The sequence below is a fragment of the Anopheles aquasalis genome, chromosome Y (genome assembly GCF_943734665.1).
Source record: "Anopheles aquasalis chromosome Y, idAnoAquaMG_Q_19, whole genome shotgun sequence".
Lineage (NCBI taxonomy): Eukaryota > Metazoa > Arthropoda > Insecta > Diptera > Culicidae > Anopheles > Anopheles aquasalis.
In genome coordinates, this window is record NC_064879.1 from 2,905,660 (window position 1) to 2,933,043 (window position 27,384).

The following is a 27,384-nucleotide window of genomic DNA, read 5'->3' on the forward strand; positions in this document are numbered from 1 at the left end:
CTTGGCATGAATGTCAATCACAGTACTGACAACCTACAAAAAATACGAGAATGAAAAACAAATCGTTCACATGACCAGTCATCTTACTTTCGTGACACAGTAGTGTATTATTTCTACCCTTGGCTTCATCCAACAATCCAATACTTATCCGTTAAAAATCTGGGGATTGTGAACGCGTCTCGGGTTACGCCTCTAGAATTCTTTCATCGCCTAGCGTGTTGCTTTAGGTTGAGTCATCTGTCGCAGAGCTGCTGTAAACGCGAGTCTATGTTACATCCGCCAATCCGCGACGATCGTCGGATGCAAAACTGCTGCGTTTGCGTCTTCCAGTGGTTATTGCTCGTGACGATCGTTGAATATGCGTCCGTGGAGTGACTCCGTCCACCGAACTAGCCCTCGATACCCCCCCCCCCCCCCCCCCCCCCTCCGAATCTTCTGCTTCGGCCAACGCTTCGTATCGTGTTATTTTACAGTTCTGTTATGGAAAATAAAATATTGAATTGAAGAAATGAGATTTTTTTAGCAAACTTTAACCTCGTAGCGATTGAGAAGCTTGATCGTGGAGATTTTCTATGAAGCCGCAGTTGAATTAAAGCATGGCTTTGGACACGGCACACTTAAACCCCTTGGCCGTGGAATGATTTTTTTTTGTTATTATTATTATTTAATTTATTCTGTCGTGCGTGTCTCCCCGTTGGGGTGGTGTATCGGTGGCCGCGCGATATGACACGTACTGGCGGGTTGCGTGGTTCTAGTTCTCGGTTACCGCAAGCCACACACGCCGCGCCGGTTTTTGTTTACATCAAGCCAGAGAACGGAAGAAGAAGAATAAGAAGCAGCAGCAGGGCAACCTTCTACCTCCATTAATCGTAAAAAAAAACTGCGTGTTAGGCAATCGTCCAAAGGGGCGGGGGGGTGTAGGGTGGGGGTTTAGAGTCATTCTTGAGTTTTGTTTTGTCGTCGTCGTTGTCACGCAATTACGTCGCGGTGCGGTGGCGGTTTGGTTGTTTGGAAAATGTGCGTTGACAGGGGACCATTTTTTGCTCCGAGTCCGAGAGAAAGAAAGAAAGCGAGAAAGAGAGCGCAGGAGGAGAACGGGAAGAAAGATAGGCAAATTAAGCAAAGGTGCGCGCGATAGCTCACGTACGATTGGGTACGTACGGTAGTGCGCAACAAAGAAGCAAAAAAAAAAAAGAAAGAAAGAATGAGAGAGAGAGCTTTAGCCAAAGCCACGGAAACGTGTGCGGGGCTGTGTCACATTTTTTCCGCGGAATTTTGCGTGCCCACCCGATCAACCCTCTCGGCCAGCAGCAGCAGCACCATAATGTAATGCATGCTCTCCACCGTCCTCTCTTTACGAACCTTGCAGCTACCCCTGGAGCAGCAACCCTTCTACCGTCCCGTGACAGCAGCAGAAGAAATGATAATTTACTAGATTATCACTGGACTATTATTATATTGCATTATTGTGGGGTCGGTGCGGGAGGTGGTGCTCTGGTGGAGTACTCACCCTCCCTCTCTCTTGCATCCCCTTAGTATCGAGGGGGGATGCGTGATAGCGCTCGCGCTCGCGCTTAATGTCGTCCGCGTCGTGGAATCCGCAAACAGCAGCAGCAGCAGCAGCGCAGCCTCCGTGTGCTTTTACCTCTCTCTTTCTCACTCTGTTTCATCTTGCGCAGTGCGCGCAGTCGGGTTGCGTTGTCCCCGTGGGGTTACTGCAGAGCGAGTGCGCGCGAAAGAAGCAAAAAAAAGAAGAAAAAGTCAGAGCCCAGTCCCCGCTACAGTGCCAGAAGTGGTTGTGATGGAGATGGAAGAAGGAGCGAGAGAGAGTGAGAGAGAGGTGGCTTTGTTTATGTGGCTGCATGATCGCTTAATATAAATAAAAGGCAGCAGCGGTGGGTAGCAGGAGAAACAAGCTGGAATGTTGTGGGAGTGGATAGGGGGTGGCCGATTGATCTCTTCTCTCTGGTTGCAACGTGCGTGCGTGCTGCTGGACCTGTGGACACCATGATGCGATGGTGCACGCAGTATTGAGAGTTGCAGCAGCAGCAGCAGGGACGCACGAACGCATTCGCAATGCTTTTAATGCTCCCCGCGTTGAGAATGATGGTCCGTTATGTTCGTGCATCGTTGAGCGCTTTGTGGCTGTCTCTTCGCCGCCCGATCCTGATCACTCTCAACCCCTTCAAAAGGATGACGCTGGCTGGCTGCTCCCGGAACACAGGCTACTAATATGAATTGTTACCTATTCAAATCACCACAGCTTTTTTGTGTGTTGAAATGGTTTTTATTTTATTTCAAAGACAAAATTGTTGTCAGAATCCGTTTACTTCAGCTCGATGTGGTCATCTTTTGCCTTCAAGGCTGCAAACCGGTCCAAAAAGAGTGTTACATGATGCGGCGAATGTGGCGAATTTCTGAACATTGTGTTCTTTGATGTAAAACAAAAAAATCGCTATTGTGCAGTCCTTAAACTCTCAAATCGATTACTTGACCGTAAGCTCATACGAGAATTTTAAGACAATTTTGTCTTTGAAATTATTTAAAAAAGAGTTTTAACACAAAAAAAGTGATGGTGTGTTGAATAGGTCATATCAGTAACCCTGTGCTTGAATAAAAAGTTAAAGTTGTTAGAAACTAGTAGCCGCTCTTCTCCCGGTCAATTACTTGACCATAAAATCTGATTTATTGTAAAGGTGAAAATATCCCCTAGCACATGAATAAGGTTAAGTAGAGTTATAAAAACCAAAAAAATTAATCGAATTTAAGAAATTAAACTCGTTTAATACAAAGCCATCAAAAGAACCATTACCGAAACTTGAAGTGATTGGTGTTGAGAAAGAAGTAACATATTGTCAGATTGTGTTAAACGATCGTGCTGGATTATAATAATTTAGATGAGCTGTTTTTGGTACAGTCAAATACTAAATTAAGATGCTGACTAAATTAAAATAGTATCTGTGTCATTTCCAGCTAACGATTAATTGAAAAATTATTAGAGTTGGTCAACAGAAAAGGTATTCTGTTCCATCAGGACGAGATAAAGCAACACGAGTTTGTTTTGGCATGTTTGAAATACCGAGAGCAATTTAGAGAGCTTGCAACATACATTTTAAACCAGGCACTAAGTGATTATAAAATAATATATTAATAGAATTAATGAAATAATGTTATGAGTGACGAAGGGAAGGGCAAGCGCACAGGACAACCAGCCAAGGGTAGTTACGATGCCAAGGGCATCTCACTAGATGCTCAATGGAACGTTAAATGTTCAGCATCTCTTTAAAAATTTATCGCAAGTGAATAGTGGGTGAATCCCCGGAGGTTGAAGGAGGTTTTGGTGTGTTTAAAAACCGCGCGAACTACCCGAAAAAATCGCTCTAACAGTTCAAAAAACAAATTAGGGGCTCCCTTTTATCATAATGTGCCCACGGTCCCCACGACGGTAAAGACGCGCCTGGCTTCGTCTCTTACGCGTGCTTGTGCACAGTTTCCGGTAACGGGGGACCCTAAAGTGAGGTGCGTAAACCCCCCCTCCCCCTTCTGTCTCGACGCTTCTGCTTCTGCTGCGTGCCCCATACTTCACTGGCTGACTGTGGGCACCACCGAGGAGAAGTGGTTCTCTCGAGCGAAGAACCGGGACGACATAAAGCGCGGACACGCGGCCAGTTCTATTGCTGTTTTGTGTCGCGTAGGCGTTGAATGCGCGCGCGCGCTCGCGCGCGGAAGTCATCTGGTGGGCGAAAGGAAGGGATGGGAGTTGTGGCGGCTTGTAACAAGTTGTGGTGCACCGCGCACACACAGCCACTCTTCGCAGGGTTGACCCACACACTCCTGCTGTTGAAACGAAACGGTGGTCGATGGCTGGGAGCCCAAGCTGTTGCCTTTTCTTTTTTCTTTTTTTGTTGGGAGGCAAAACCTAGAAGATCGCCTCTCGCTGCACTCTCTTTACTTTACGTATTTATTTTACTCTCTTTACGATACGTTTTTATTGCGTTAACACTTTACAAGGCCATGGTGCTTGCCTTAATGACGCCGGAGAACATATTCTTGACCTCATTCTTACGCCAAGCAATTATTATTCTCGATTCATTCACTCTTCTTCGATTCATGAACTCTTACCCAATATGCTGAGCGTGGGATATCGTTAATCTTTCCCAGGTTTCGAATAAACGTCCCGTTTGAGTGCGTTTGGTATTTAGCTCGATGGTTTATGGTTAGTATTCCCGATCGTGCATGGCGTGTTTACAGTGGGTATGATCGTGTGCCAGTGCCGCTATGCGCTCAGTACTGTCGCGAGCATATCTATGACCTTCGAATATATGTTTATGTTCTTGATTTTTCATCACGCGTCTTTTTATTGCGTGCAGGTGTTTATAATTTAGGTGGCGAAGAATGGAATGGATTTCACTTAGTGGTCCTGTCGATAAAATGCCATATAAAGCGAGGAGAACAGTTAATATTTGGCCATAGAATTGGGCATGTGTTACGGTTCTTTGCCTGTTTTATTATGTAAGTTCAGGCTTTGCTTGACCTTTTGGAGATTTTTCTCCAGTTGTTGAGTTTTTTATAGCGATTGTGCAGATTTTTTTTTCACCCTTCGTCTTCCATCGGTGATATCTTTTGATAGGACGGCCAATAGGACGGCCAATAGCCAGTTTGGCGAAATAGAGGACACATCGCAGGCCACAGATAAGCTTCAAACACATGGAAAACGGTGTCATTTTGTTGATATTTCTATCTAGCTATGCATAAAAAAGCGATAAAAATTATGGTGCCACGTTCAATCTCAAGATAAATGTTTAACTGTGGAATTCATTCCTTGTGACCTTGGATTTATTAAACTACCAGAGTTATTTGGGTAATGCAGCAAATAGCTCGTAATTTATAAATAAAAACCAAGCCCAAACAGAAAAGCTGATAACTCCTCTTTAATGTAAAAGAAGCCCCGTATATGGCGAATGGCTATACAAAAGCAGATAAGAACAGTCACTGCTGTGCCGGGAAAGGGAAATTTTCTCCCCTCAAGTCTCATTTGAACTCAATTTCCCGGAATCGACTCAGGGATCGATACCTGTGAAGCGGCCATCCCTGTGGGTAGGCTGACTGACCTTGATCATGTGGCGTCTGTCTAAACTTTAATGGTCAAGATCAAGGTCAAGATCAAGGCTATTTAGGGAATTAATGTGACCTTGGCCCTGCTTGGCGAAAACGCAAACGAAAGCGGAATCTAAAACAAAACAATCAACAACTACGGCAAATGCTGGTACCAAAGCAGAAGGAACGGTCACTACTGCGCTGCGCCGAACTTTCCGCCCTGAAATTCCGTTTTTTTGCATGCGTGGTATCGGAGTGGAATCGCAGGGTACTATTCCGGTACGCCCCTCACTACCGCACAGTAGTGGAAAAAGTCTCATTGGCTGTTTTTCCCACCATTTACGTACATTACAGATAGATTTTTAATCACTTTCCTCGGTTTCTTCAGGTTTTGTTCGATAACAGCCCAAAATAATGGACAAAACTGTATGCAATTTTATGGATTGAAGATTTTTTTGGCATTGAAATCAATGTTATTGTTGCGATCCTATTTTTTGATCTCTGTGCTGTAATGGCAGCTTGCCAAGTCGGGCCAGAATTTAACTGGACCTTTGTGAGACTTAATAAATGGTAGAATTGATTTTTTCCAGGCATTATTCTTTGCACAAAATGGCCGTTCATGGACCCTCCCGTCATAAACACTCTTATTTTCAAATCACACCTGTAGAGAACGCTTGCCAAATGAGCAGTTTACGGGCAATTTTATCTACGTAAATAAATAAAAACAGCTTTCTATCGTATTCCCTCGATGATTGCGAAAATCAAATGCGCCTACTGCTTGTTGCCAAAAAGGCAGTTTTACGTGTGATTCATCGTCCGCTTCAAACCGCATGGGTCAAATTCGGTCAACAATTCGGATTTGCCTAATTACACTTTGACATTACAGGAATTCCGTTGAAAACTGTTTGATTAAGTTTAATCTGTAGAATTGGGCATGTGTTATGCTTCTTTGCCTGTTTTATTATGGAAGTTCGAGCTTTGCTTGAAATTTTGGAGATTTTTCTTCAGTCAAAGTTGAGTTTTTCATAGCGATTGTGCAGATTTTTTTTCTCATCCTTCATCTTCCGTCGGCGATATCTTTGGAAGATATGGTTCGGTTTTGGCAATTTTTTTTATCACTAAAAGAAAAGACTTAGACCTTTAAAAAGACACCAACAGAGTGGCAAAGCGACCACTAGGAGCACTACGGTAATTAGAATCATGTGGCCAAACATTAACTGTTCCATGCTTTATGCTCCTGTTTGCGTCGCTAGAGGGACGTACGCAGCCCAAGGAGAACAGATGTGCTGCTGCTACTACTGGCGTGAAGCCCACGGAAGAGAAGCCGACGTAAGGTTTCGACATTTTTTTTCGGGAGCCTCAAAGGAGGTGTTGCTGCGCGCGCCCGCCGCCTTCAGAGCCAGAGAAGAACTTGCGGCCACCCTTTACGTCCAGGGGGACAGGGGGCACTTGTGGGGTGAGGGTAGTAGTTGATGGAGGGGCACTTAATTTGGATTTACTGCTACTGCTGCTGCTGCTGCTGCTGCTGCTGCTGCGGAGTGCGTGCGACAATTCGCCGCGTGATCAGCCTTCCTTTTTCTCTCTCTCCCCTTTTTTTTCTATCCTTTACTCCCCCCTGTGTGTGTTACCTGGTGCAGCAGCATAACTCCAGCCGAAGCAGTGCGCCCACGCCCACGCCTACACCATGGGCGCGCACTGGGGCGCTTTGTTGGTGCGTTTCCTGGTTTCAGTTTCACAAGTTTTGATCACCCTCAACCATCACCCCTCCCCGGTTCCCTGATCCACAGTGCTCCTTTTCTCTCTCTCTCTCTCTCTCTCTCTCTCTCTCTCTCTCTCTCTCTCTCTCTCTCTCTCTCTCTCTCTCTCTGCGGTGGTTGAAATCAGTGGTTGGTGCTCTAGTTTGCAGTTCATTACTCCGGTGGCCCACGGAGAACCCCAACCCTTACGCACGGGGGATGGAGTGGAAGGGGGGGGGGGGGGGATGACCAGAGCCCTAGCCTCCTCCCCCGGGGCGACGACCAGCCACATAGATCACATTCCTGCTGCAGCAGCAGCCTAGCTCGCGAGAAAACACATTTCACTAGTTGGTGGTGCTACCCACCCACTCCACCACCACCACCACCCGGTGCTCCTTGGGGGTGGCGGGGTGACTACCGCATTCCAGCGCGTGTGTTTTGCCGCCCAGCAGCAGCACCAGCAGCAGCAACCGAGATCTCTTCGGCGACCTGTTTTGGGGGCCCAAGGAAGGGACGCCTCTAAGAGAGAGAGAGAGAGGGAGAGGGAGAGAAAGAGAGAGAGGGAGAGAATCGGCCACGCCGAGGATGGCAGCACAGCGCGCAGTGGTGGTGGATCTGGTCTTCTGGTGCTGCGCATCTGACTTCGGTGTCCCGCGGGTGAAAAGGTAACTCCAGCGCCGCCCGCCACACCTTTTTGGTGCCGAGCAGCACCTTCTCTTTTGAGGTTCATCTTCGGACGCGGGATCCAGATGATCGTTAGACGGACGGTGGTGTGGAGCAAACGCAGCAGCAGCAAAAAAAAAAAACAAAAAGAACGCTCTTGTTGCGCTGCTATGCAAATGTCTGATGCTGCTGCTGCTGCTGCTGATGATGATGATGATGATGATGATGGTGCTGATGCCTATCTTGCGCACACCGCCGACTGCGCTGCTGCACCACTCGATTGTCAACATGTTCGGCTGTGCCTCTTCCACCGCCCCGTTTTTAGGGACGGGAATGATGCGTAGCCAGATCCAGATATGCCGGGACCGCACGACCGAGTGTGTCTACACCTTTTTGCACCGCCTGCAAAATGGCCAGCCACAGCAGCAGCAGCGACAGCAGCTGATGGGCAGTCACAGATTGTGCGAAGGTGTTGAGTGCGCGCGCGCGCTCGTCGACGTCGTCGCGACCACGGCGCTGGTGGTGCGGTGGTTCTCCGATAACAAAATAGCCGAGCACACACTAGCTGCAGCTAACCCTTACTCTGGTGGTCACCCCCCCCGCTTCCGTAACGGCGGGTGGGTTGTGATCAGATTTCCGATTCGCCGTGGTCGTCGCCGTCACCGTCGTTGTCCGCGCTCGGCACTGTTACCACCACCGCAATCGATGCCGATCATCGCACGCCGATGCTGGTGCGTGCACAGAGAGAGGGGGGGATGGGGCGAGAGGGGATCAATTACCAGCGCACTCGCACGCACGGGCTCTCGATCGTGTGGTCCAAAAGGTTATCTGCCCGGCACCGATCGCTCACGATTCGCGAGTGCGCTCGCTGCCCTCCCCCCCCCCCCCCTTCACTCCCCTGTGAGAGGGGGTGGATTACGCCATCGACGGTGCCCAGGGGGAGAGGTTCAGGGTTACCACTGGTGCGTCGTTGTCCGCCGTCGTGCAGAAGATGATTGGCTGTGGTGCTCGAATGGGGCACGCATCCTGCTGTATTGTGCAACTAGACAGGGTTACTGACATGGTTATTAAAAACTCTATAACTTTTTTTTCAATTATTTTATTTAAATAATTGAATTTCCAGAAACTATTCGCTTTGGCTCGATGTGGCCACCTTTTGGCTCGACTGTAGCCTTCTAACGGTCCGAAAAAAGGATGGATGCTACACGAATGTGATCTTGCGGTATTTTCACTCATCCTCCTGCAATCGATTGCTTTAGCGCTTCCATACTGGGCCTTATTTTTTAGTCCACACCTTGCTCTACAACTTGAACCAGAGGGAATGGTCCATCGGATTTGCGTCTGGCGAAATCGAAATCCACCGTGTGCACGAAATGAAGGATGGAACATCAGTTTTTAAGGGGCGGACTTCGGTATTTTCGGGCCCAAAATAGGCCCGTTTTCGACGATTGTCTGTGACGTAACCATTCAACTTTATTTTTTCAAGTAAATGGCATATTAATCTACAACGGTTGAATCATATTTGGTATTGTTTTGAGCAACATTCATTGGAAAATTAATCCGTGGCATTAAAATTTTGGTAGGCGTGTCGTCGCAAAGTTACCTTTTTGACGGTGCCCATCGTAGCAACATGACGGGTCATTTGAAATATACAAATCGATATTCGTTTGAAAGATTATTAGTTTATCTAGGTAGCCGTGGAAAGATTGTGTTGAATTTGCTATTTTTCGATTTTTGGCAGATTTTTTAAGTTGAAAAAATGATACTTTTTGTCATTTTGCCTAAAATCACGGTTTTTAAAGATATGTTTAAGAATCTTTAAAATTCGCCACGTGTCGTGCAAGCGCAGCAACTCCTCCTTTGCTCGTTCGCACCGAACTTTTTTTTGCTGCGGTGTAAGATTGTGTGCTGTTGAGAAGTTGTAAGGCTCAACCTTGAGATCATTTTTTATTATGGGTTGCATAGGATCGAGCGAAATTTTCATATCTTTTGCGAGGTTTTTATGAACTGCGACGCGGATTTCGTTGAATTCTGGCCTTCACTTTCCGAATCATTTCTGGCGATGTTGCGGTTTGTTTTGGTCCACTTCCATAGGCGTTTTGTAATGCTATCAGGTACCATTGTATCGATTTATGGAGCGATACACAAACATTTTGTTCATTTTAAGGTGTCTGAGCTCACGGAGTATAGCTGAAGGTTGTGATTTTCCAGCCAAATAAACGCCATCACAACTTTTATGTTTGAATTACATCACGATAAAAAAAAAAATCTACAAAACATAGACGCTAATGCTTTTGGTAGCTTGTAAACAATATATTAAACTATAACTAAAATAACTTTTGGCGTCGTTTGAAAGATACACCAGTGTGAATTTGGCTACACTTCATATTAGTAACCATGTACAGTAACTAACATCCCTAACGTTTCTCTTTCTCTCTCTCTCTCTCTCTCTCGAATAGCAGCGTAAGCTGTCACCGACATGGGCAGTGATCATTACTGCTTGAGGTGGAACAATCATCAATCCAACCTTCTCGGCGTGTTCAGCCAGTTGCTTCAGGACGAGAGTCTGGTGGATGTCACACTCGCCTGCTCCGACGGTGCCACCATCCGAGCCCACAAGGTAAGTTCAAACCCCCCCCCCCCGCCCCCCCACCTCCCGCTTTTCTTTTTGTTTGTTGTTGTTTTTCTTCCCTCCTCCTTTTTCCTTTTCTCTGCGATCAGCGATCCCCCATCGCCTGCCCCCCTGTCGTTAGGTTGTTCGTTTTGGGGTAGGGAAAACACATTTTTGAGGTTACGACGACGCCCGCGCACAGCATCGTGCAGCCCGGCCCGGCCCGGCCCGGCCCGGCCCGCCCGGTATGTTTTGTTGGTTGGTTGCCCTAGCATCATGTTGTTCACCATCAGCATCAGCTTCGTACACACCCTTTCCCGTCGCCCGGTGAGACTCATCTTGCTAGGGGGTTGGGGTGGGGGTGTGCTTTTTGTGCTCTCTCTATCTCTGTACCACGGCAATCATGGCGACGACGACGACGAGGGGGTGGTGTAGGATCGCTTGTTTTTCCTACCTGCCAACCACCCCCTTCCCGTGCCACCCCCTTCCTGCCTGCAAGGATTCGATAATTTTTCTGACATTTTCCACCCCCCAACGCTGCTGCTGCTGCTGCTGCTCCATAGCACACCAACCCCTGCACAGGGGGAGGGAGGATGGGGGGAGGGGGTGTACTGGTACAAGGTGAACTATGCCGGCGGCAAAGACAACACAACCACCACCACCACCACCTTGTTGTCTTGCGTGCGCGCTCGCGCCCTGACTATCGATGCTATCGATGCTCTTCATCCTCTCCCCCCGCGCGGGGGGGGTGGTGGGTGTTATGTTGCTGTCGTGTCGAAGCGGGCGCCGCCCGGCCCCGGGATTCGTCTCGGTGCGCATCATCATCATCATCATCACCGGATTGCATTGCCGTGTGACGCCGTGTGTTTCTGATGCGTGCGTGGGAGTTGGGGTGGTGCGCCCTCCAAAGACCCCGGCGAGGATCTCTCGGACCACGGCATAATGTTGCCCTACGCATAATCATGCCCCTTGCGTGGCCAACCAACCTACTACCCTATCCCTTTCCACCGCCACCCTTTAAATGACCGATCGGGGGGATCGCCTTCACCCCCAACCCTTTCTTGAGTCACGCGCGCGATCCTCTAGTCCAGAGGCCAATTTCCCTCCAATAGGAGAAGATGAACGAAAGGCGCAGCGGCAGAAGAGGAGGAGAAGAAGGAGATCGAGGAGCATTACCGGTTCGTGTGCTCCACCGGGGAGGGGAGGGGGGGGGAGAGAAGCACCCACCGCACGATCGCGCTCCAATTGTGCTTTGTTTCGGGCTGCCAACAGTTTCGGTGCAGTTGCTGTTGTTACTGTTGTTGTTGTTGTTGTTGTTGTTGTTGTTGTTGTTGTTGTTGTTGTTGTTGTGCCCTCTCACCCCTGGAGGGCACAAGACGAAGAAGAAGACGACAACGCTGCTGCTGCTGCTGCTGATGGTTCGTCCAACCAACCATCTCGTTCTCTCACACGAAAAACACCTCGCGGGGGTGGACACATCCCTCCATCCCCCGATTGCGGGGGTGGGTTGGAGAGTGCTGGTTGAGACGATGTTAGCGAGCGCGCGCGCGCGCGCGCGCGCAACCGCCGCCCGCGGCTACCCTAAGCGCACGCCTTACCAACCAGCCACCCCTTTCCAACCCGCCCCCGGTCCACCCCCTCCCCTGTACACCACTTTGCGCGTCGCATCCCTTGGAGCAATTGTGCTGCAACAGCAGCACCCGAGCATCAGAATCAAGCTCTATCCTGGTCATTTCACCCTAGCCTGTCGCCCTACACACAGTCACAGAGACAAAGGGGGGGGGGGGGGGGGGGGGTTGGATGCATCGCGATCCACCACATCACCACCACCACCACTCAGTGGTGTGCCTTCTAGCCACGTCTCGGCGAAGGCTTTTGGTGCAAAAAGGGTGACTGAGCACACCCCCCCCCCCCCAACACACCCTCCATCAGCAAGGCGACGTTTAAAGTCTTGTTGTCTGTTCGCGATTCTCTCTCCCTCTCTCTCTCTCTCTCTCTCTCTCTCTCTCTCTCTCTCTCTCTCGCTAGTCCCAATCAAAGGGTGAGTCCAGTCAGCGATCCGCCAACGCAGCAACCCAGCAACAACAGCGTCTAAGCTGCGCCGGTTACACAGCTTCTCCAGGAACGAGAGCGCGCGAGAGAGAAAGATAGGGGGATGGGGATGAATGTGTTAGATGTAGCGTGTGGTCCCGCTGCTCCTCTCGCTCTCACGCAACTCTCACCGAACTTCGACACAGGGCAGGCGGGAATAGGAAAATAATTTATAACCGAACTCTCCGCTCCCACCACCCGCCCCCTCTACCGCGGCCGCCCGCAGTGCATCTTTGCAACATGCAACATCACACAAAGTCTCCTCCCATTCCGGAGAGGATTCATGTGTCCAAACGTCGTCCGACATTCATTTGCAGCGCGGTGACGCCAAAGGTTAATTGATGGACTCTGATGGTGCTACTGCTGCTGCCGTTGCTGCTGCTGCTGCTGGTCACCAGCGCGCAGCCTCTTGACCTGATCGAACGTGCGCGACCACACCGACGAGTCGGTGTCGTCGTCGTCGTCGTCGTCATCCGCGCGCTGCCCAACGACGATCATTTGCATTTTCTTGCTCTCTCCGGACAACAACACCTCAGGATAAGGCACCTACGCCACGATAAGGTGCCAGTCGACCGCCGACCTGGTGGGGCGCGCGAGCAGCGAGCGAGATGCTAATTGCCTCTGATTGTGTTTCAACCCTCCCCAATTTCTCCCACCCCATCGTCGTCATCCCTTGCCGCGAGTGGTGGTGGTACGCGGCGCTCATCGCTTATCGCTTGGATTCCTCCCAACGGCCAACGAAACGGGGGTGTCGGGGTGGTTTATGGAAAATGGAGCAATGGAGACTCGTAGTTTGGAAAGCACGAAGGTGGGGGGGGGGGGGGGTGGCTAGGTGGGGAATTCATTAGTTAACATCGACACTCGGCGAAACATGACTAAAAATGCCGAGCTGCCGGCTACAGCGTCCTCAGCTTCCTGCCAAGGGGGTGGCTGTACCCCGGGGAGGGGGGGGGATGAATGGCTGTCGTCAGAATTCTCGCGCCCTCTCCCCATGTCTCGCTGTCTCGTTGTGTCTCGGTATTGATGGTTTTGACATCGGCCGCTCCCAGGTCCTCTGTCGGCAGTCAGTGTTCGATTAATTAGCAGAGACCACCTCGGGGGTGGCGGCAGCTCAGTCACAGAGCCACCACTTCCCGTCCCCTGGCAGTCTGTCCACTTGGCGCGCGCGCGCGCCAATGCCACTGCTCTGCTACTGGTGATCGAAGCGTGCTCGTGCGCTTGCGATTGATGCGACCACCCCCACCCCCTACCCCCCTTTTGACCTTTATTATCCTGGGAGTGGGTGCCGGTAGTGGCTGCTCGCATCCAAATCTCCCGAAGTTACTACAGAATTCGGCGCCATCTTTGCACACATCATGGTGCGAGATGGTGCGTGAGGTGGAAATTCAAAATCCCACCCCCCCGCCACCCTCACCCCAAAACCACAACCGCCTAGTGAGTGTCGAACGGTGTAGCAGCTCGCAAAAGCTTCGCCCACCGTACACACACTCGCACGCACGACGCACCGTGCGGATGGTCTCGACACAACCGCAGCACCACCCCCCCGTTTCATCCCCTAATTGCTGCTGCTGCTGCTGCCGCCTTACGCACCAACGCTTCGGCTCGGCGGGCAACGAAGCGGAACCACTGCTCCGAAGTGACCTCTGGCCGTGGAAGAGTGCCACAGGTTGAGGGGGTTGAGGAAGAAGGGGTAGGGGGTTGACTATTGAGATCACACGCGCACACCCTCAGGAAGCTAGAAACAGAGAAAAAAAAAGCGAAAAAAAAAACGGAAAACCCCCGCGCCCTCTCCAGGCATCATCATCATCATGGTGGTGATGGTGGGGGTTTGCCAAATTTTTGGCATCCCTCCCTCATACCCCTTTTCGCTGTGCTACGCACTCATGATGTTGCCGCAGTGCGGTGGTGGTGGTGGTGGTGGTTAGAGTGCAAATCAGATCAGATCAGCGAGACCGGTCTAGGGACACCACGATTCTCGCTGCGCTGTCGCTGTTCGTTGTCATTTCCTCCTCCTCCTCCTCTTTTCTCTCTCTCTCTCTCTCTCTCTCTCTCTCTCTTCTCCTTCTCGAGACAGGGATAAGAAAAAGGTGGACGGTGGATCGAAGGATCACAAAACAAAGCAACAACAAAAAAAATTAGAATTTCAGCAAAGGGGCGGGGGGGGGGGGTGAGGGAATCAGTGGAGAAAAGCCGCAAGGCTCTACTCATCCGCAACTGAGAAGAGAAGAACCAGGAAGAGGAAACGACAATAGAAGCAAAGAAGAAGTAGGGATGAGACCTTGAAGAATGTGTATTTGCTGCGTGCGTTCGGTCTGGTGTACGTGGTGTGATTGTACACTGTCTGTGGTGTTATGTGCCCGGCAGAAGAGCATAAGCACACACACACACCCACACATACCCAGTATTTGGCGCGAAATCGCCGCCGACGCCGCCACGCGGACACCGAGGCTCCCTAGTGGTGCCTATCGCGGTTCCTGGCTGGCATATTGATCCAGCCACTCCCCTCCAAGACGCTTCGGGGGTTTTCCAAAGGGGGGAGGGGGGGGGGTGGACCGGGGCTAGGGGGATTTGCATGCGATCATTTATCATGGCCGCTGTGACTGCGAGTGCGACATGCCACCGCCGCCGATCGTCCAAAGTTCGCTCTGCTATCTTTCTAACGGTGATCGGTTCCTTCGCCTACCTTGGAAGGAGGAGCGGGGGGGGGGGGGGGGCATTGAACTTTTGCCGGCGCGCGGCCGCCTTGGCCGAGAACTGAAGGTTTGCGAATGTCAAGGTGACATTCGCGCGTTGCAAGGCGGGAGGGGCGGGGTTCGATCTTGCAATCAGTGGGGGTGAGGTGGGGCACGCACTCACGCACACACGCCACGCTTGCCGGGGCTTCTGGAGCTGTCGCGACGCGACTCGTTGATAACGGCAATGGTTTCTTTTCTTTTTTTTTTTGGTTGGATGGTGTCTCACGGGCGGGGAGGGGGGGATGTGTGGGTGTGGTTCTAAGCAACCCCGCAACCCCCTTGGGCGCCCCTAAATGCTAAATAACTACCGCGATCGCGGTGAGATGACAGATGACAGACTATTCGCGAAAAAAAAAGGGGGTTGGGGTGCGGGTTGAGGGATGGTTCCACGGTGGAGCAGAAGAGCGATGATACGCTGCGCTGCGTAATGTCGTGGTCGTTCGCGCATTCTTTTCTCTCTCTCTCTCTCTCTCTCTCTCTCTCATCTTGTTTAGAATTCTGGCGATTCGCGGTGCTTCGGCAGCGTTGCTCTCCCCCACCCACTTCTCTAGCACACTAGCCGGCCCGCGGCGAGTTAGAATGGGGTTAGCTCGAAACCGAGCGGATGGAAATTGATCAAATTTACGCGCGCGCGCGCGCGCGCGAACGTGTTCTGTTGTGCCTTTGTGTGCGTTCTGTGCGCGATGTCTGGTGTGCGTGACTTTGGCGCGCATCCAGCGGACACCACGAACGGGGGGTTGGGGGTTGTGCTTTTCGATTAGGGTGAAGCAGCGCGCACGCATGGAGACATCTCGACATCACCGCGCTCGCCTTGGCCATCCCGAAAAAAGCACCGAGAGCGAGACCACGGCGAGGACCCGTTCGAATATCCTAAGATGAATTAAGGGTTGAACAGCAGCATCCCCCGAAAAAGGGATTCACGCCACGTTTTGCAACGGAATTAGCTTTGTGCTAATGCTGTTTTTTTTTCTTCTTTTCTTTCTCGAGCTCCTCTTCCTTGCGATCTGCTCGGTGCTCCAGTAAGCGCGCCCGTGTGTGTGTGTGCTTGCGTGCCCAAATTGTCTTCGTGCTATCGCCACGTTGCCCTCCCCCGGGTGCTTCTTCGTTGCGATGCGTCTGGTCTCGGGCCTAGGGGTCCTTATTCGGGGTTCGGCACACAATCTTATCTCGCTCTCTCTCTCTCTCTCGCGAGCGTTGCGGCGTTGATGCGTGTACACGGGGTGGTGATAGGGGGATGATAGGGGTGGCGGCGCCACCACTACACTCCTAACCGATCGCAATACGCATCGCGGTTAGGCGAGAAATGGACGAGAGAGAGAATAGATTCCACCCCCTCCGACCACCCCATTCCGGGCCTACCTCCCTCCCCCCCCCCCCCCCCCCACATCCTCTACAGAACCACTCGCACACAGACCGCCCCGGGGGGCGCGCGCGCGATCACTAGCAGTGCGTGGCAATGGACGCGCCAACCGACGTGTGGTGACTGTTATGGGGCGGGGTTGGAGGGAAGGAGGGAGGGAGGTTTTTTGTTCGTTGCGTGTTCGCTCTGCCACCGCCGCTAACGCTACGCGCTTCGCCAAATTTTGCATTCTATTCTATTCCACCCCCCCCCCCCCCTTTCTTCCCTTCTTCTACCACTTTTAGAAGTTCTATTGGTGCTTCCTTCATTCTTTGCTCTTCGCGTTCCAACAATGCGTGCCTCTGTGTTTGCCTTAGAAAGAGAAAGAGAGAGAGAGAGAGAGAGAGAGAGAGAGAGAGAGAGAGAGAGAGAGAGACTAAGAACAGTGCGCGAAGAGAGGGTCGATTTTTGGCACAACACCCCTTCCGCAACACACCCCATCCATCCCCTCTCATTCCTAGAGTGTTTGAATAGATGGCGAGGGGGGATGAAAATGGCGGGTGCAAGGGTCTCTCTCTCTCTCTCTCTCTCTCTCTCTCTCTCTCTCTCTGTTGTTTTCGTTGCGTTTTTTTGGAAACCTCTTTGATCATCGTTCTAGCGCGCACGCACACACAGCCAGACATCCGCTGTCCCCGCCTCTGCACCCCCGTTCATCCCCTTACAATCCCCGTTCTTTATGCTTCTCAATCTTTTTTCTCCCTCTCTCGCGCGCGCGCGCGCCCGCTCTATCGTGTCTAGCCATTGCCTATGATAAGGGAGGCCAGGTTGGTTGGCAGGTTTTTTCGGCGAATCGTCCCATCACCCCTTCAGCCCCACGCAACTCGTCCGCTGGCCTTCCGCTGCTCCAGTTGCGTAGACGCACGGGGCTATGCTCGCCATTTGGTGACGCCATTTGGAGCCGGCTCCAGAGAGACACAAAGAAGGCCGGGGGGGGGGGGGGGCAGAGAGCGTGCGTGCGAGAGAATAAGATAGAGAAAGAGAGAGCGGGGTCAATGACACCAGAGCGCTGCGTAGAGCTGCCCGTTTGGGGCGGGGGTTTTAGGGAGCAACGCGGACGAATGGCGAAACCTTGAACTCACTCGCTCCAGCACCCCCTTCCCCCGATTTCTACCCCTACACACTAGTTAATCTATCAAAATTTGCCAAATGGCGAATGGCCTGACGGCGACGTCGCTGTCCTGTCGCCCGGTGTCTCTCTCTCTCTCTCTCTTTCTCCCTCTGTATCTGGGGGATGATGATGATGGGGTGTGTGTGTGTGACCGTGTGCGTTTCCTGCGAGGCTCCCCGCAGCAGCAGCAGCAGCAGCAACATTCCCGATATCACTGGCACCCCAATTAGGGTTAAAACATTTTAGGGGATGAGGGATGTGGTGTGCGTTTTAGAGAGGAACGGAGGACCCTTAGCAACTGGTGGCTTCAGAAGCGCGCGATCTCCATCATCCCCCCCCTTCCCTTGCTCCTTGCCCTCTCTCTCTCTCGACGCAACGCACCGGACACGACGCACTCTTTCTATCGCTTCGTGTTCATTTTCATGGATGGTTCTACGCAGCAACCGACGGGGGTATAAAAGGTGCGTGCAAAAGTGCGTGCGGTGCGTAGCAATCGTTGAACGGCCTCCGGGAGCGGACGCGCGCGCGCGCGCGCGTGGCCCCAGTCGTCCTCCAAAAATTCTTCCACCAACCAAAGCCAGCTCGTCAGCTCGCCAGATCAGCCACAGCCAGCCAGCCTCAACAGCACCAGCAGCAGCAGCAGCAGCAGCAGTGTCCCTTGCGTGTGCGTTGTCAGGGTTGTTGTGGGAAGCCGGATGTTCCCGCGGGATGCGCGCGCGTGTTTTTTTTTTTGTGAAGCAATGATCGTGAAACTCATTTTTGGGCGATTTTTTTTTTTGGAAAAATTTGGACTCGTGGCAAATCCTACCAAAACAGGGGTTGAAAAAGGGGTGCCCTTATCCCCTTCGTACCCCTTTTTCGTGAACAGAAGCGCACGTACACATACAGCGTTCCGGTTTATTATTTTTTTTGGGGTTAATAAAATTAGGCTATAGCGTGGCAATGTACTCGGCCGTCTGCTAAATTGCGACATAGAGAGAGAAAGAGAGAGAGAGAGAGAGAGAGAGAGAGAGAGAGAGAGAGAGCGCTCGCGCGCAAAGGTAGCATGCGTGCGGTGCGTGAAGGAATTAGATAAGAAAAGAAGGGGGTAAACACCTGGCCACGAAGACGAGACGACAAAACCGCCTCCCGGTTGTTTGGTTGTGTTCTGTCTCCATGCGCCTTCACCGACGTCTCGCGGTGGTTGTCCGCGACTTTGCGATCGTTTGAGCGATTTTTAGGGGATCAGTTCTTGTGTTCCAAGGTCATTCTCCTTCTCCATCGGTGTGCTGGTGCAGGCAGGTGGTAACTGTGGTGCGGCATCGAGCGCACGGAGAGAAAGAGAGAGAGAGAGAGAGAGAGAGAGAGAGAGAGAGAGAGAGAGATAGAGAGAGAAAAAAACCGTTCCAAAAAGCGGTTGGTGGTGGCTAAAATTTAGATAAAATTTGTTAGCAAAGCGAAGGGGTTTGCTGGCGGTGTCCATATCCTTCCGGTTTCCGGTTGTTCTCTCAGCTTCATGCCCGTGCTTGTGCATGTGTTTGTGACCAGGAAAAGGGTTCCGTTTTGTTGGGTTTTCGGTGCGACCGTTGGCTTTACCTGCTGCTGCTGCTGCTAGTGAGACCCACCCGTTCCCTCTTCCTGTTCCTGTGGTTGGGCCCCTTGAGAGTAGAGCCGGAGTCGAGGACGCCGATGGCCACTCGCGGTAGGAAAGGGGTGTTTTTTTCGTTAGACAGCGAAGGGGAGGGGAGAGGAGGGAGAGAAGGGAAAGAAAGGAGAGCCGAATTGCCGAATTGTGTGGTCGCCAAAAATTGTGCAAAAAGAAAAATGAACGCACACACTCCTGAACGAAGAAACAATACTGTGAATAATAATAGAACAGAGAAGAGAGGCGCGAGGGGTCTCTCCTTCCATGGAAATATAAGAAGGAAGAGAGGAAGGAGGAAAGGAGAATAGGAACGAACGGAAAACAACACTCCAGCTGCCGTTTGCTGACGTGGCCCCTCTCTCTCTCTCTCTCTCTCTCTCTCTCTCCTCTCTGTGTTTCGTGTGCTCCATTCTAATGGATCACCCTCCGTGTTCGTCGTCCTGATGGGTTGGTTGGTTGTGACGCGCGCGCAGCTGTGGGACCCCCGTTTGCGAATTTGGAGATTTGCAATCCCCCGGGTTTTTTGGTTCTGTTGTTGCTGCTGCTGCTTCTGCTGTTGCCGGTGGTGGCTGGCCGCTTCGCGTATCCCTTCGCTCTACACGCACCTTTTTTCCTTTTCTTTTTTTTGGCATTTTGTGTTGTGGTGGGCCCGGGCACCGTCGCCGATTTCTATTTTTGTGCCACGTTCTTCTACGATTTCGTTTCGTTTCCCTCTTATCTTTTGTGATTTTCTCTCTCTCTCTCTCTCTCTCTCTCTCTCTCTCTCTCTCTCTCTCTCTCTCTCTCTCTCTCTCTCTCTCTCTCTCTGCTCTGTTTCTCATTCCCCACTCCCCCGGGGGGTTCGTCGTCTGCCAGCGAACTGAAGTCTTTCGTATCGAGCAGCAGCGGAAGAACGGTTTTATTAAAAAAAAAATACATCCAAAATTTGTGGTCCCTCATTTCGTGTGTGCGTGTTGGTGTGACGGGGTGCGTGCGTGCGCACGTTCATAACCGGAATGGGCTCTCCTTCTCCCTCTTCCCTTGAAATGGAATTGGTTTGACATCATGAGGTCCAAAATGAAATAAAAAAAAGTTGTAAAAAAAAAAAACACGCCAACAACTTCGTTACCCATTTCGTGTATGTACACGGATGTACGTGTGTTTTCTAATTTTTATCCAAAACGTGAACCGTACACTCCGCTCTTTGCCCTTGTTTGGGGTTTTTTTTTGTTGTTTTTTATGTTGACTCCGAGATCTCCCCCTCGAGAGGATTACTTCCAGGAAGCAGGGCTACCAGAAGGCTGCCCTGGCACAGACACACAAGCACATGCTGCTCTTTTTCCACACAAAAACAAGGGGAAAAGGTCCCGAAAGTGTGTTCGATCCGGCATTGTGGAAGGAAGATCATTAGGAAATTGGTTTTTCGAGCGTAAAGCAGAGAGAGAGAGAGAGCGAGAGAGAGAAAGAGAGAGCAAGAGAGATAGCAAGAGAGAGAGCAAGAAGGAAAGAGGAAGCAAAACATGCCGTGTGATGATGCCGACGACGATATCGACGACGACGCTGAATACGTCCAGCCGGTGGTTAAGAATGGGTGTCGATGCAAGGGAAAGGCGCGCGGTGGTGGCGCGATCCCTTAGAGAATGCATTTTGCACGCAATTGCATCGGCGCGCGCAACGGTGGCGGCCGTAAGTGACTTCGAGCGATTGTGATTCGAATCCTCGCTCGCCCGGCAGCCCGTTTTGCGGATGGGGTTTGAAAGTCGCCCATCATCCGTCACTCCTACTACAACAACAACAGCGAAGCGCAGCGCGAGCGAGGAGAGCGGGTGTTCAATTAGGGGGCTGGCGATGGCGCTGGCGCACTGACATGAAGACATGGGGTGCGGTGCGGTGCGTGTCGTGTGTCCCACGACAAATCGCAGAGGCAGAGAGAGAGAGAGGGAGGGAGGGCCACAATCGCAATGGGCAGTCCTACTACTGCTGCTGCTGTTGCTCCCGCCCGCTGTCAATCGTGGACACCGTTCTCATTAATATTCGTTCATCGCATCCCCCATCATCCCCTGCTTGCCCAGGGATTGCCCCCGAGGGATGCGTGCGTGAGCTTGCACTTTCGCAACCGCGAACGCCAACGAACGACGACGAGAGGAAAAGCCGAAACCGTCGGAACATCATCGTCGTCGTCGTCGTCGTCGGCTGTGGTGGTTTGGGGGTGTGGTGGCCTTTGATGCTATTTGCACTACATTAGTCCTCTTCCCCTAGAGATTCAGCTGCTGCACGCCTGTCGATGTCGATGAAGCCACTTACTCCTACTCTGATCATGCCGATGAGGGTATGAGCGCACCCGCGTATGTGTAGCGACAGGCGCTGTTCGCTGCTTGACACCGATCCTCCCCCCTACGATAGTGGGGCGCACTTAGGGGGGTGTGGTTGCGGACTGGGGGATGGCTTAGGAACAACTTCATTAGTTTTACTGTCAAGACAACCGACGGTGGCGGTCAACTATTCGGTTTGTGGCTTCGGAGAGAGAGAGTGAGAGAGAGAGAGAGAGAGAGAGAGAGAGAGAGAGATGCTGAGTGTTCAAGTTTCAGCTTCCTGAATTTACATTCCTTTTAACGAGGAAGCGAGAGGCCGGTGGAAGGAGAGTGAGAGAGAGAGAGAGAGAGAGAGAGAGAGAGAGAGAGAGAGAGAGAGAAAGAGAGAGAGAAAGAGAAAGAAAGAGAGTAGATGACGTGAAGAACCGATAGTAGTCCTAGGTGTCCCCTTTGGAACGGCTTCTTAGCTTTTCTCACACCCTCACCCCACCCCCCAAACCCCCTCCTGAGTGAGTGAGTGAGCCATTGACCGCGGCGCCGTCATTAGGAAGAGATTGACAGGCTGGATAGCGAAGAGGACGGGACAGGGTGTGGCGGCGTAAGGTCAATTGAGTGTGCTCCGAGCGCAAAAAGCAGGGGGGTGGTTGGCACCCCCTGGCACCCCATACATGCGTTTCACTTATCACTGATGCGCGTCCTAGACCGTGATGCAGTGGTGGTAGTAGTAGTAGTAGTAGTAGGCACAGACACACACATGCACACATCTTGACCAAGGGATGTTCCACCCTCATCCTACCCTTGTGCTGTTTTTCTCGCGTGTGCAACCTTTTTCCTTGCATTGTGGGCGCGCGCGTGTTGCGCTTTGAAATCACTCCACTCTTCCCCCCGGCCCCACCCCCTACCCCGCTAGGTACCTGCGGCGATGGCGGCGTGTCGATCAAGACAACAGAGGGTGGGGGGTGGGGGGCGTGGGGGGTGGTGCTGCTCTGCTTTGCTGCTGATGCCCAGTTCGCAGTGAGAAGGTTTTCTCACTATAGAAAAGTTGTTTCTGAGATGGGACTTGGTTGGTTCTGGCATATAAGCGAGTCAATACAAATCGTCTTCCCCAGTCCCAACCGAGAAACAAGGGGCCAAGGCACCCAAGAACCAACTTTCGTGAAACCCGAACGCAGCCCACCTTCGTGTGCTCTCGTGTGCCCCCCCCCCCCCCCCCCCCCCCTAATGAACCAAATGAACTACGCTGCGATTGGTCGATGAGCTACCGCCCAATGGCGGTGGCGTTTATTTTTCTATTTCTTTTTGCTGACGTCACACGTATATGACGTCGTCATTTTGTGACGTCATTTTTCTGCGTTGCTGTTGGTGGTGGTGGCGTCGTACTCTTCACTGCTTGAAGGCGTCGTTGTGGTGGCGTGATCCAAGCTGCGATCGAGAACTTTCCTGCTCGGCCTGATGTTGGGTGCGCGTACGCTGATCACAATGCTCGGGTACATGCAGAAAAGGAAGAGAAAAATCCAAAAGTGTTTAACCCTTTTGCAGTGCACCTTACAACGCCAGCTTGGCTTACCTTGCGTGTGGATTATCGTCAACACCTTGGTAACACTTTTCTGCACTTGCACTTTGCCGCCAGCGTAGAGCGTGCGTCCCGGGACTTAGAAAATTTCCGACTGCCCGCGATCGGGACTTAGTCGAATTTTGCTCGAGGTTGCTCCCTCTCTTTTTTTCTATTCCTTTTCCTTTCGCGCTGCCGTACGCATCGCCCTTCTGCCCTTGCCGCCCTTCCCCTTCCGCGTAATTGAAACCCACAAGCTCGCGTTCGTTTTCGTTCGCCCTTCTTCTCTTCCCATTCCGCCCTTCCTCCGCCGCAGCCGCGCTCCACAAGCTCGCGCACGAAACCTTCTCCCCCCGCGGTTTCTTCCGCTCTTTTCCCCGCTGCCTACGAGCGGTTTCATAGTGAGCGTCGCGCTCGCCTCTTCCTCAACCGCGTCGCAGGCAGAGGGGGCTTCTTTCTCAGCCGCCGCAGCCTTCATCCCGCTACGTCGCAGGCAGAGGGGTAAGCCGAGCGCTTCAAATTGCTAACTGGGTGGTGCTGCCGATTCCGTTGGACGCGAATGACACAAAAGGATCAAACAACATCATCCCCCTGCCCCCCCCCCCCCCCCCCGGGCCCAGTTCTTCCCGGCGTCATTAGGGGATGAGGGTGTGGTGGCGTTCAACTTCAAAACGGCTTCTCACTTCAATCAGTCTGGAATGAGTTGAGACGATGGCCGACTCAGCGGGGGTGGGGGGTGGCTACTGTTTCGGCTTAACGACACCACAATGTTGCACGGCCAATGGGCGCAGAGAAAGCGATGGCGGGCCATGGTGGTGGTGAGATGAGTGATGAGGTGTTTGACCTGATTCGATCCCGCCCGGTCGAACATCATGCCATTGACAGACAGGATGACACGCCGCCTCAATATCACCCACCCCTTAGTGTGTGTCGTCCTGTTCATGTGAAGAGACCCGGGGCGCGGAACAATGAGATAGATACGATTGGCTTGACAGATTGATCCTTCATCCGCTTCAGAAGCCCACTTTCGCCCCCGAAATAGAGTTGCTCCTGCCCCGGACCCCCCCGAACACTCACCCGGCGAGGGGGGTTTGTCAATCACGAAACCGGATTCGCGTCCCTCAAAGCTTCACAGTGGGCCATCGATCGCTGGCGCTCACCAGGACGCCGCCACTCCTTGGGCCGATTGTGCTGGGAGAAGAGGAGAACCCGGGTGGGATGTAGGGAAATAGAAGGATTTCTCCAAACTCTCTGAGGGAACACCGAAAACCGTGTCGTACGATCGAGCTAGCAGGAAGAAGACGAAGAAGAAGAACGCGAAGTAAATTGCGAAGCTACAAAAAAAAAACGAAAAGAGAGCTGAGTGTTGGGGTGGGGGGTGGAGGGAGTGTAACATAGCGCCAGCTTTTACTCCTGCTGTGCCGGCGATAACGACGCATATGTGTGATGTGGAGTGCGAATTCTCGATCGCGATCTCGCGCGCCTCTGCGAATCGGTTGCGGAAGGGGATGTGTCCAGAGGTTCCTTGCGGTGGTGGTGGTGGTGGTACGCTGCGGGGTGTTACTCCATTGCCCGGCTACACGGGTTACTACAGCCTCTCGTGGCTCTGTAGAACTGCGCAGCTCACAGCTTAAGGGATGAAAAGAAAAACAAAACAAACGTAGCAGGGGTGCTGGTAGGGGATGATGGGGGTTGGGTGATTGAGCAGGTGTGCGCTTGCTGCGAATCTCTCTCTCTCTCTCTCTCTCTCTCAGCTGCAAGAGGAGAGACTGCCGCGCCTGATCGTTAAGGGGAGGGGAAGGGGGTGGGGGGGGGGGGGATTGTAGCCTTAGGCACCAAGGGATGAAAGGAAAGGGAATGCGGCAATAGAATGGCGAGCGGGGCGGACGGGCGGCTTGCGAAACCCCCTTCGGTGTGGTGCAGGTCACGGCTGTCGGGCTGTCAAAGTTCGATAAACAATTGCCTCCGGGGCGCAATCCGCAATGGCCACCCTCTCTACCCTCTACCCCCTTTTCCCGCGATCGGGTCTCTCCCGGAGCTTACAGTGGCCTTCCGTTTGGGGAGAGAGAGAGAGAGAGACAGAAAGGATAGGGGTAGGGGGAGGGGGTACTAATGCAACAACACACACCCGGAACACCCGAGGAACGCAAAGGACGTCGAGTCGAGGGGCGCTGTGTTGCTGTCGCTTCGATCATGTCCACTACACTACCACTACTACCACATTTTCTACTGGTACACTAGTACTACTACTCGATTTCCCCCCATCCCGCCCCCTTTTTTACAATCAAGGGACGCCGGTGGTGGTCCACCGTAACCGCGCTTCGCGGATCCAGGAAACGTCAAAATTGTTTTAGAGAAGGCCCCGTTGACCAGCAGCAGCTCATGGAGTGCAAGAGAGAGAGAGAGAGAGAGAGAGAGAGAGAGAGAGAGAGAGAGAAAGAGAGAGAGATAGTTGAATATAGGGAGACAACTCCTCTCCCCCCGGGGCCACAAATGCGCCACAAAAACCCTTCGCAACACTCCCGCGCGCCACCCCCCTCCTCCTCCTGCTCCTTTCCAGCCTGTGCCTCTCTCACGCTCCGTTCCTGTTGACCTTCATTCGGTCCGGTCCGGCACACAATCGTGCGTTAGACGCGCACGACGTTCGAAGAGAATGCAACGAATGCAACTTCTGCTGCTGCTGCTGCTGCTGCTGCGGCTGCCCGGCCGTTTTGTGGTGCGACTAATGTGAGCGCGAGCGAGATGGTAATAGGAAAACAAAGAAGCAGCATGGGACCCGGGCGGGGGGATACAGAAATGCCCCGTTACAATCAACTCCCCCCCCCGGGGGGGAGGTTCATTGTGAGGTTTGGTTGCTGCAACGATTGCCGCCGCCGTTGTATCTCTCCTTTGATGAGGGGATCCGTGGACCCAATAGACAGGTGGGGGGGCCGGGAGGGGGGGGGGGGAATCGCGGGGTGAAGGGAATTACCTTCACCTGCCAGTGCCAGCATCTCATAGGACGCTCGAGCTGCTGCTGCTGCTGCTGCATGCACCGTGTGTCCTCTTTTTCTATTTCTCTCTCTCGCTCTCCCTCTCTCTCTCTCCCTTTCGATGATGTCGATCGGCTACACCACCCCCAGATGAACATTTCTATACAAAACACAAAGATGAAGGCGCAGTATAGGCCTCGAGGTATCTGAGGGGAAAGTTATGGCGCAAGAGAGAGAGAGAGAGAGGGAGGGAGTCCGTTCAGGACCGTTAGCGAGTATGAGCTCATGACGGCTGCCCTTTGACAGCCGTTTCGTTGCGTGGAATATGATGTGTGTCGTGTGGCGGCAGAAGGCTACAGCGAAGGCAGTCAGTCAGTGGCAGCATCAGCAGCAGCAGTCCGATGATTGGGATCCAATTTGGAGCAATTTCGTCGCGAGAGCGAGTGCTTTTCGTTGTGTGGCTGAGATCAGGTTAATATCGGCGTCACATTCTGCTTCATCATCATCACTGCACTACCCATCAGCATCGAAAGCATGATCGTCATCATGATGATCGCCACCAACCAGCAATGATGTTTGTTGTGGCGCCAGCAGATGATGATGATAAGGGACTTTGGGGGGTGGGCAAGGGATGATGTGAGGAAAAAAAAGAGAGAGAGAGAGAGAGAAATCACCTTCGTCATTATCAGTGCCTTCGGTCCACATCTACCTTGATTTTCTCTCTCTCTCTCTCTCTCTCTCTCTCTCTCTCTCTCTCGCTCTCTCTCTTTCTGATACACACCCGGGACACCGTCCATTAAGTGCAGGACAACTGTCATGCCCGGTGCACTTCCGTTGACCCTCGGCTTAACCGCAACGCGCGCAGGGTTCAGATGTCATCGTGACAGCTCAATACTACAATATGGCGACGACGACGACGATGACGATCCCTCGTCTCGTCGGGGATGGGTGCTGTATGACCGCGATCGCGACCCGCGATCAACTTATCGAGCAAAGGGATAGGGGAAAGAGAGGAAGGGTTGCAGTACAAACGGTGGAAGTGGTGGTGGTGGTGATGCTGTGGAACCGTGGGAACCGTCGTCGAACCAAGGAATCGTGACTTTGAAGTGCATTCTGGGCTTCTCCTTCTTCCCTATCACACACAATTCACCCACAACCCCTTCCGGGCGCCCGTGTTCTAAAAAGGAAGGAGGGGGGGTTGGATGCATTGATCGTTCGTTCGCGCAGCAGCAGATGAGGTGGACTTTGTTGCGCCGTCACCCAGAGTACGGAAAGGTCTTCGTCGAGCGATTTTTGACGATTTTTTTTAAAAAGTATCCACTCAATTTTATTTTCTCCAGTGAATGTCATATTAAATTACAACTTTTCAAAAATATTTGATTGTAGTTTGGGGGACGGTTTGTTAAAAACCTTAATGGCATTAATTTTAGGATGGCGTGTCTGCAAAAATCTACTTTTTTTTTACCTCACGACGGTTCATTGAAACAACGAAAAATTAATATTCA

General features: G+C 52.2%; 1 protein-coding gene across 6 annotated transcripts in view; it reads left to right on the forward strand.

The window, feature by feature from the left end:
- The window catches only part of LOC126579754 (mucin-19-like), a 126,085-nt gene that overhangs the window by 39,516 nt on the left and 59,185 nt on the right, over positions 1-27,384 (forward strand). For 3 of the 6 annotated variants that reach the window (XM_050243308.1, XM_050243313.1, XM_050243310.1), the window contains one exon: positions 9,956-10,116. In XM_050243308.1, coding sequence (XP_050099265.1) covers positions 9,976-10,116 — 141 coding nt within the window. In that variant the 5' untranslated portion in view covers positions 9,956-9,975. The remainder of the gene's footprint in view (positions 1-9,955; positions 10,117-27,384) is intronic. The other 3 variants (XM_050243309.1, XM_050243311.1, XM_050243312.1) reach the window with 1 other exon arrangement.